General features: G+C 34.9%; 1 protein-coding gene across 1 annotated transcript; it reads right to left on the reverse strand.

Moving 5' to 3' along the window:
• Positions 1-6108: 6108 nt before the first annotated feature.
• Positions 6109-11072, reverse strand: LOC149804509 (putative glutathione-specific gamma-glutamylcyclotransferase 2). Its single transcript, XM_089940900.1, has 3 exons — positions 10654-11072; positions 9453-9491; positions 6109-8387 (listed from the first exon to the last, which is right to left on the reverse strand). Exons 1-3 carry the CDS (start codon positions 10786-10788, stop codon positions 7881-7883), a joined length of 681 nt encoding a protein of 226 aa, XP_089797026.1. The 5' UTR covers positions 10789-11072; the 3' UTR covers positions 6109-7880.
• Between the last annotated feature and the right edge of the window lie 303 nt (positions 11073-11375).

Raw genomic sequence — 11375 nt, forward strand, 5'->3', positions numbered from 1 at the left:
TACCACATGGTGAGAATCAAAGTGATGTTTACTGTTTTATGCTGATTGATAGAATCAGTACCATGTGGAGAGAATCAAAGTGATGTTTACAGTTTTATGCTGATTGATAGAGTCAGTACCACGTGGAGAGAATCAAAGTGATGTTTACTGTTTTATGCTGATTTATAGATACAGTACCATGTGGAGAGAAACAAAGTGATGTTTAATGTTTTATGCTGATTGGTAGAGTCAGTACCATGTGGAGAGAATCAAAGTGATGTTTACTGTTTTATGCCGATTTATAGATACAGTGCCATGTGGAGAGAATCAAAGTGATGTTTACTATTTTATGCTGATTGATAGATACAGTACCATGTAGAGAGAATCAAAGTGATGTTTACTGTTTTATGCTGATTGATAGACTGAACCATTTGGAGAGTTGTTGTTGTTGTAGGGTTTAACGCCATTTTTCAGCACATGATAGGCTATACATGGCGGCCAGTATTATTGGTGGAGGAAGAACCCGTGAAAACCCCGGAAAGAACCACCGACCCACGAGAAGCTACTGGCAAGCTTTCTCACATACCCATATTGGCCGAATCTGAGACTTGAACCTACGCAGACAGAGGTGAGATGGCAGTGATCCGTAACGGAGAGTACTTTAGACCACTCGGCTACTCAGGGGCCCCCATTTGGAGAGAATCAAAGTGATGTGTACTGTTTTATGCTGAATTATAGATACAGTGCCATGTGGAGAGAATCAAGGTGATGTTTACTGTTTTATGCAGATTGAGCTCTTTAGTAACCTAACCATAATCAGTTAAGGTCTTTAATACTGACAGGATCAAATGCTTATATTATTAATTACATTGTCTTGCCCTGCCTGATCTAATTCAGTCACATGATCACAGGCAGTGTTACCATAAAGATACTACACTGGAACCAAAATGGAAAAATGTTTTCAATACTAGTATTATGAATGCATGATATTGCAGTGAGGAATGGGAGATACCGAAAACTTGGGAGAAAAACTCTTCAGTGCAGGAGGTTCACATGTATGGACAAGATTATTGAAGCATAATTATTAAGGAACTTTATTGGTTATCATGTTTCTGGTTTACTGAGTGAACAAGTTTATTAAAGGTACAGTTACACTCAACTGCTTGCTTCAGATTGGTGAGGTTATGTGATGGTACTTATGGTAATTGATAGATACAGTACCATGTATTGGTACATGTACTTTATAAAAGTGAGCTACCCTTTACTGGTACATGTACCTTATCCAGGGTAATTCAAATGGATAAAGTACACGTACCATTACAGGGTAGCTCACTTGTATAAAGTACATGTACCAGTACAGGATAGCTCACTTTCATAAAGTACATGTACCAATACAGGGTAGCTCACTTATATAAAGTACATGTACCATTACAGGGTAGCTCACTTGTATAAAGTACATGTACCAGTACAGGATAGCTCACTTTCATAAAGTACATGTACCAATACAGGGTAGCTCACTTGTATAAAGTACATGTACCAGTACAGGATAGCTCACTTTCATAAAGTACATGTACCAATACAGGGTAGCTCACTTATATAAAGTACATGTACCATTACAGGGTAGCTCACTTGTATAAAGTACATGTACCAGTACAGGATAGCTCACTTTCATAAAGTACATGTACCAATACAGGGTAGCTCACTTATATAAAGTACATGTACCATTACAGGGTAGCTCACTTGTATGAAGTACATGTACCAGTACAGTGTACCGTAGTTCACATTTATAAAATACATGTACCAATACAGGGTAGCTCAACTGGATAAAATACATGTACCAGTATAGGGTAGCTCAACTAGATAAAGCACATGATGTTATGATCACAAAATTATCAGTGTTGGTGGATGTAGATGGAGGTTCAGAATTTCACATTAGGTTTTCATTACTGCAGATATGATGGAAGACACCATTTAAGTTTCACTAATGTATGTTTATTATGTGCCACACATCATGTTAAGTAAGTAGCATAAAAGAGTGGGTATGTCAGTTCCTTAGTAAAGTTTTTCTATAAGGTCACAAACACTGATCTTGCTTTTTCCTGTTTTCATTTTCCTCTGGCATCTTGAATTTCATTCCGCTCAAGGTGGCAGGTCAATTTACAGCTAAAGTTTGATAACTGATTGATAATTTTCCATAAAAATTAAATTCAGCTTGAAAAGAAAGTGGAAAACATTTCTTTACTTGAAGACTAATCTCTGTTTCTCTCTCTCTACAGGGTCTTTGAGGCATCCAAGACCTGAAATTGTCAGCAATATTAGGGTGAGGTGGGGTGTACTCTCTCTCACAGCAATTTGATGATCTGTAAATTGTATTTTTAGTTGACTTTTAGTTGATAATAAAACTGTGCATTTTATATCAATTCACACGATGTTGAAATTGCACTCAGTCTTTTTGGCCTCTACTTTATTCCTTCTCTTTCATCATTTGTTCCTTTCTTCTCTATGTTATTGTCACTGTTTAGTTTTACATCTTTTCCTAATCATTGTCAGTGTAATATAATGAAACTCACAATTAGCTTTGACTTGGTATCCTGCAGTACATTTTCTTTTTTTGGGGGTGGTGGTTTTACTACTCACAACGTACTATATCTTTTGTTCTCTATGTTGCAACCTGAATGTGGTTTTTGTTTTTTTTAAAATACCAGTGTAAATATGTTATTGTTTAGCTAAGAATATCTTAGCCAACACTGACAATATTGATGTATCTGCTTCAGACAGACATGCTTGTGAAGAAAACCATGTTTTACCAAGACATGTTTATGTTTTACCAAGAGAATCGAGTATTTTTAACAAAAAATAGCAGCTGCATATGAAACTTCATCATCCAATATATGGCATGGTATAGTTATTTGAAAAACATGATGGCAAGGAGAGTATTCATGAAGTGTACATCTAACTAAATATTGCACACATTTTTTATAGCATCAGGTCAAATTTTGAGAAATTGCTTAAATCAAGTAGCATAGCAGTTTGGTATTTTTGTTACTGATCTACGTGAAAGCCTTCTAATCCCATGACTTTGTCCTCATATCTCACGCACACATTCATAACCACCAAGCAGTTACCAACAGGTGCCCATGCCAGAGAAAAGTCATGTTGGGTAGAAGACTTCAATATGGATCAGTAGCCAAACAAAACCGCTAATATCATACTACTTATATGTTTCTGTGATCATCCATTGATGTAACAAATACAGGTTGGGGTGCAATGCAGATACGACAGGGGTATAGCGAGAGTACTACTTAAGTACACACGTTTACATCTATGTTCACATACACAATCATGATTTGCATCAATAATCACATAACAAACAAACCAACCACTATTTTTGGAATTATATTACACACATCCGATGCATGACTGTAGCCCTCAGTTACAGTCATTGCTAGACGCTATCGGCAATCTGCTGCCTGACCAATCGATATTGATTTGTGTCAGCAAAGCGGTGCTGACTCTTGTATAAAGATGTGTTAAATCAAGAAAATAGCTCATTTCTACATGCCATTCAATTTCTTAAAGACGAAATAGTGACTTTCTGGATTGTCTATTATTTTTGTCTTTATACAAGAGTCAGTCAGACTGTTTCCCTTTATATGAAAAATTGCCATATATATATATATATATATATATATATATATATATATATCAGAAAGTTCACAAATTGAAGTGTATAGTGTTTTATGAGGGTACAGAATGCAGATATAATGGATCTCAAACAATGGAGTGTTTCTAACTTTACAATTTTAAATTACTATTTTGCTGAAATGTGTCATGCAAATTTGTAAAAGAGGCTCAAGAGGTGATGAAATACTCAATGAAAGGTCATTTGAGCATATCTGGGTTGATGCAATTTTGGAAAATATTCTATTTAACAATCCACATCTATCCATACAGGTACTTAGTCATCTTTAGTGTTTGTGTTTAAGATTAAATTTATAATTACATAAGTGTAGGATTCTGACCATGGTGATGAGGTTGCAGAATTTGCCAACAGGGTGTTTATCAGTTGACAGCAGATGCTAACATTGATGGTGAATATGTTCCACTTGTCTATGACTATCTGTGTCAGCATGGTGTTAACAATCCCTTGTATACAATGAAATATAATCTTGTTAAAAGCCAAATAGAAATAGACAATAGGAACCACCCTAATGTATCAACTTGAGGCCAGCTTGATGTTATAGTAATAACACAAGAAAACATTTGGTCACAAACGTGCAGCCAGACATGAAAAGACTCTTGGATTGGTTCTACAATTATGAAGTGGAGTTCACTGACAGATGCACACTGGATGTGTTTCCCATTGATTATGCTGAACTAACATCAACTCAACCGAGAAAAATACTGTTATTTAAGAAGGATGCATTTTTTTGTGTAAAAGTTTTGTTGGTGAAGATGAGAACAATTTTAGAAACTATTCAATGGTGTAATCAGCGTGTTTCTATATAAACATGGTGCCAGGCCCTTAGAACACAAAATCACCAGAGACATAAATAATCCTCATAGAGAGATTTTCTATAAATGTATTATGTAATAATAAAAGAAGAATAGACTGATGAGACATTAACGTGCATGTTGCACCAGGAGATGGCAAGATCACTGAGCATTTGTACTTTCTGGCCGCATTATTAATAGAACTATAATAGATCCTCAAAGTTACCAGCACAATAAAATAATCCAAGTGGAACAACAGCAGTGAGATGAAATTGCCAAGAGAACCAGGTTACTCATAAAATACAAATGTCAGTGTGCGGCTGTAGATGCTATTTATGAAATTGCAGAGGCATCCACTGTTGGTCTGGGTGTAGTTTTATTAGGTACAACAGTTGGAACTGTTGTTGGTGCCATATCAATCATTCCAAGTATGACTGGTAGTGTCAGGAAAATAATTTTGTCAAGGCTGCATTCATAAATATATGTCTATTCAAAGCTACTTGTGGCAACATAAAGCAGTCTCAATAGTTACCAAGCTGTACTTGATGGCTAATAAAATTATTAGCATGGCTTAGTTCAACACCGTGTTAGCAGAAATGGAAAGCCAATGTTGACAGAGATAGAGAACCAGGGCAAGGCAGCTGAGGTTATATTATCTACTGTTAAACATGGTTGGAGTGAAGATATTAAAAATTTATCTTTAGTTCAAAGTGAATTTGCATACACACCAACTTATTGTAACTTTAGTCTTTAATTTGTGAATTCTGTTCCTTTTTATTCATTAAATGCAACACATCTGGCAAAACAACTAATAAAAAGTATGTAAAATGGAATGTCAGCATAATAAACTGAAATACAAAGGCAAACCAGATGCTAAAAAAATTATATACATTAAGTATGGAAGAGTTTAATTATAATGGCATTTTGAACTAAGTGAGTAATGTAGAGTGTAAACTTTGTCACATTTTTGTGAAAATTATTTGGTATTACATGAAGTCACTGATAATCATCTTAGATTTATCTAGTGCCAAGGAACCAATATAAAACTCTGTGCATGTGTGTGATTTGGATTTGTAATGTAGCTTTAACAATTTTTCAGTCATATTGCTACAATGTCTGCAGTGTGACAGTTTATAGTGATATCTAGCACTGGGGCAACATGCCGCAGACATGTAGCATGATGTCCCACCCAGTCACATTATCCTGACACCAGGCTGACCAGTCCTAACACCTCTTAACGCTGAGTGCCAAGCGAGGCAGCTGTTTGTACCATTTTGAAAGTCTTTGGTATGACTCGACCGGGGATCAAACCCACAACCTCCCGCATCTGAGGCAGACCCTCTAACCACTAGGCCACCGGAGCGGTCATATATAACTGTACAGTATAAGCTCAGATTACATACATGAGAAAATATATATATCTTTTTGTTTTTATATTGCAGTAACAGGGGTTCATAACCACTGATTGCTGTAAATTGGACACTCAATGATTGTATGTCTGTGAAGAAAAGCAAAATGCCAGTCAAATGGGTTGTAATAATTTTAGCTTATTTAAACAAAATATCTTTTTCCACTTCATGATATTTGTGGATTCAATTTTGTCACATAAATTGTTTTATGAAGAAGATAAAGATGTAATACTAAACATTTTATTTCCATTTACAAACCAATTCAAGTACAATGGTTTCATTTTAATCCTGGGATCCATTTCGACACTGCATTACATCAGCAATCACATTGTAAAAAAGTGTTATAATTAGGGAGAGGTAGATACTGCAAATGTCGTTTTCATGTTTAATGCCCAAATAATCTCTCTTTTTATGCCAAAATCAAACTTAAAGTAAAAATAAGAGATCTTTTCATACCAAAATCAAACTTAATGTAAAAATAAGAGATCTTTTCATACCAAAGTCAAACTTAATGTAAAAATAAAAGATCTTTTCATACCAAAATCAAACATGATGCCCAGATAACATGCCCTTAATACCAAAATAAGATATCTTTTTATGACAAAATCAAACTTGCACCACATTATATCCAGAGTGATTAAACAAAATCAGTTTCCTGAAAATTAAGCTGTTTATGCAGAAAAATCAATAATTTTCCTTCAACACATGTATGAAATTGTAAGCATAATTCTCAACTTGTCTGTGGTGGCCCTGATCCATCAAATGTACTTGCTAGGATTATTCCATTTATTGTAATTTGTATCATGCATTCACTGCAGGTCACAAATTGTCAATGGTGACATCATTCCTAGGCATTCTGCTTGATGTTGACTTTGGCATACATGAGTAAATACATTTATCTCTGGTACTAAATACAACATTTGGTGTAAATGCACATAAAAATAAATAAATGAGGGTTCAAATTTGATAAGGTGTATTTTTTCTCACTTAAAATGATCAACTTTATCCAATGTTTGCTGAAAAATATATCTTAAGTGGCATGAGCTGGGGGGGGGTAGGGGTATTTTGTTTGAAAAGTATAATATCTCAAGTAGTATGAGATGAGGGTTGGGGGTATTCTGACTGAACTATATCTGGCTCTGCTACTGAATGTTCATGGAATATGTACTGACCACATCAGTATAGTAGAGTATATGATGATTTACACTGAACAAACAATGCATGCTGCATCCATAATATGACAACTGTCTGGAGAAAGATAACTGTTCCCATGGTTTATACAAGGCATAGGACAGATAAGTGATTTTTAAAGTCACTCCCTATGATGTAAAAAATAAATGGATAAAAGCAGTTTGTGGGCTGAACGTTGCACATGCCTGGTTTATAGTGTTATGGATGTTACATTTTTGGCTTCGAGTGATTTCAAACTGTCCATGCTTATAGCATAATATCTGTACTGTGTTACCAAATACATGTTATGAACTTACTAAAAAAAATAGCAACTAAATAATAGTACCAAAATTTGTTCCAATAGTTTCACAGATCTGTCAAGGGAGGCAACTCAAATTTATGTAACTGGCATAGCACGATAGTAATTATCTCCTTTGTATATTGATCCACTGATGCCAATACATGTACTTATGGACATAATACAAAAGTTTATCGAGAGTTATTCCTTTCCATCCCATCTTACGTAGCTTAGCATCACTTTAAGCAGAAAAGTCACCCGTATTTTCAATACATTGCTTTGAAATCTACCATCTTAACACCTAAGCGAGTGAATGTAAATTGCCTGATAATCTGAGTCAGGCATTAATTGTTCATACCATTCTGACGATGGCTAAAACCGATATTTTGAATCACATGTTAATGAAAATATAAAGATGTTGATAGAAAAAGACCCAAAGAAGTCTCATCTTTATCCTAATGTTTTCAAAAAAGCTTCATACAACGATCCATTTTGTATTTGCCCAATTAAATCTTATTTAATATTACTGACTAGCAATTAGTCCATGCTAAGTAACATCTTTGTTCATCAACAGTATTTGTATCAGATATTTTCATGGAGTCTGGAGCTACTTCAGTGTTCTGAATATTCATACTAGTTTCTAAAGTCTGAATAGAATTTTGTAAATAAGAACCATTACAGTTTATTAGTCTTTTGACTCTTGCTTCCAGCTCAGTTATATGGCCGTCCTCCTCATCTGGGACAATAGTTCTCAAAGCCTCTGCTAAGTTCAGTAAATAGTCAATATTTTTGCCACTTGGTCCGACAGAGTTGTAAATCTGTAAAGCTATTTCATCCAGAGGTGCAGGTCCGAGATAGTTTGGATTGTCCTCTGTCCCAATGTAGAGTTCCAGGTTGAATGGAATGATGCTAGGAGTTTTTGGAAAAAAGGTTACAGGTACTTTGCTGTAGCCTCCCTTTTCTCTGTGGTCCAGATGGAGCCTAACATTTTCCTCATCTTCTGGTGCTATCTCAAATGCAACTCCTGAAACTTGGTCCTGAAATAAAATCAAACCCTTTTCAATATATACTGGGTTTTTTAAATAAGTGTTTTACATGCAAGTACAACAGGCATTGTAACTGTGGGGGTGCCAGGAATATCAGGAAAGAAAGAAAATAGAAGCAAAAATACAAACACAAACACATTTACCTTGGTGTTATACCATGAAATGGATGCTTTGGTGTTATACCATGAAATGGATGCTTTAGTATTATACCATGAAATGGATGCTTTAGTGTTATACCATGAAATTTAGTGCTATTCCTAGAAATGGATGATTTAGTTTTATACCATGAAATTAATGCCTTGGTGTTATACCATGAAATTAATGCCTTGGTATAATACCATGAAATGGATGCTTTGGTGTTGTATCATGAAATGGATGCTTTAGTGTTATACCATTAAAATGAAAGCTTCATCTAAAATGAATATATGCTGACACTGGGCTGTTGTAACTGAATATCCTTTGGTATGGCCATTCACCATTAACAATGTTAAGAGAGGACATCTTTTATGCACTAAACAATAGAGAACCAGCTAATTTGAGTTCTGTGCAAAACTGCATGTTTTTTGTATGCAGGTTATCTCAAGGTTCTCAAATTTAAAGCTGTATAATTTTCTACAGATTTGACAGTATTCACTTATGGTACAAATTTTTGTATGGCCAAGGTCGTTCCAACAATTAATGGCCTTGCATGAATGTTGCCATGGTTGTACCAACAGCAACAACCTTATGTTAGTGTAGGCATTGTCACACAAACTGCGAATGCTGTGTGAGATTGTTGCCTTGGTCATACCAAATTTATGAGAATTTATTCTTACAAGAAAGACCAATCTTATTCTTTTTAGTATTTACAAAAAACTATCGTCAGTTTTATTTTTTTTAAATTCTGTTTATTTGATTATTTTTTGCTTAATCGTAAAAAGAGATTGCCAAAGTTGGAACAAATAACTATGATTTTTATTTTTTGTATTGATGAGTACTGAAAAAAGACAGACAACACAGAAATAAAGCTGATTAATCAAAATGACCTCTAATGTAATTCCACACACAAACACTCACCTCTGGTGTAGCAGGTACTAGTGTCACAACTCTTCCTGGCTGCAAAACAATAAAAATTTCATAAATACTTCAGAATTATGTCCAATTTGGTCTCCATCAAAAGAAAAGTAGGTCACAGTGATATAACTTTGATGTCATGGGATGACAATTCCAACTAGCCTGAACAACTAAACACTCTTTGGTTAGTTAATAATGTATGAGCAGCCAAATTTTTACATACTGAAATGAGGAAAAAAAATTGAATTTTGAAACTATTTTCCCCAACACCATTTGAAAACAGATTCATACATGTAACTGACACTGACATTAAGGTCTATCACTGAGTTAATGAATCAAAACTGGGAAATTATCAAGATTATCATGCAAGTACATACTTACTGGACATGACAAGATATCCAACTGACAACTGACCCTAAGGCAGTTATTACCTTCTGTGACTTGACCCAATGACTGCAATTTTGCGATTGAAGTCGGACCCAAAAGAGTTGGGATTATTGTTTTACAAACATATTATTCTGACTATAACATGCTTAGTAAGTTCATGCTAGTGTATTTAAGATGAAAACTATTCTTTTCTGGTACTGGAATCAGTTTGGGTTACAACATAATGCATGGATTTGTAGGAAAGCACAATTTATTACTGTTTGTACTTTTATTATTTGCTTTATTATTGTGTAGTTAGGGAATGCTAATTGGTATTCATGAACAGCATTCAGCTAAACACTGCATCAATCAGAGCATACAGATGACCTTTTGTACACAATTATTCTCATAATCTGATACTTAGCCTATAAATTTACATTAAATAAATACAAATAAAAAAATTTGAGACTAAACATAGGTGCTTACACTGTCTATCTTACAAGCTGTCTAAAAGCAAATGACTCTCAAGTTCAGTCACCAAAAATCACGTGAGCATTTCAACCATAAATAAAAATAATTCTACATACAACCGAAAACTGCAAAAATTACAAATCTATAGCAACTAGAGCATAAAACTGATAACAACTAGAGCATAAAACTGATAACAACTAGAGCATAAAAACGATTACACTACATAACTAATACAACATATACTCTGATTTGTGCACAAATTATTTCAGGTTTTTAATGTTTTGCACATAACTAAACTTATATGTCCTCTGGTCTAAAAATACTGAAAATCTTGTTAAATGAGATTTGACATCTCATAATGCAATACCTTTCCTGGAACCCCTCTATGGTCAGTACTTCCTTGCCAAAACCTCCTTTGAAACCCCTTAATGTGACCGACCACCGTCCGGATGTACGGGAAATCCACCTTCCAGATTAGGGAACCATATCCAAAAATCCACATCTTATCCAGTCCACTTCTGCTTAACACTTGTGTTCTTATTATAAATTCAGACCAACCGGAACCTGTTTAAACCAAACCTATTTGGCTGAGAAAATACGCATTGGCTTGTCATATGATTCACAATGACAAAATGAATATTCAAAAAGTTTTTAACCGTTTATAGCACGATATGGCAGACTGAATGCTTTTGTTGACCGGGCGAGGTTTATATAGCAACTCCTGGGTTATGTTTACGTCTGAAAAAGTTGCTTGTTTACAACAGCACAGCTGACTTTGTAGTTCCGCTGACGCAATCTTCACCAGCATGATGATATGATTGACCTCCCTTTATAATTGAACAATGAACCGCAATAAACCTGTACGTGTTTGTTGTCACGTAATCTACTACGGTACGTCATAATGTACATTACATTTCGTTGTAAATAATGTTATACCGATCATTTCCGCAATAAGGATCACTATCTTAGGGGTTTGTGCATAGCGGGAAGGAGAGAAGACTGAGGAGACCGATAACTGAATGGAAGAATGAAACTGGAAGTTGATGATCCATAAATATTTCAGAATTAAGGACAATACAGTGAAGAGAG

The sequence above is a fragment of the Sinohyriopsis cumingii genome, chromosome 2 (assembly GCF_028554795.1).
Source record: "Sinohyriopsis cumingii isolate HCF-2022 chromosome 2, ASM2855479v2, whole genome shotgun sequence".
Taxonomy (NCBI): Eukaryota; Metazoa; Mollusca; class Bivalvia; order Unionida; family Unionidae; genus Sinohyriopsis; species Sinohyriopsis cumingii.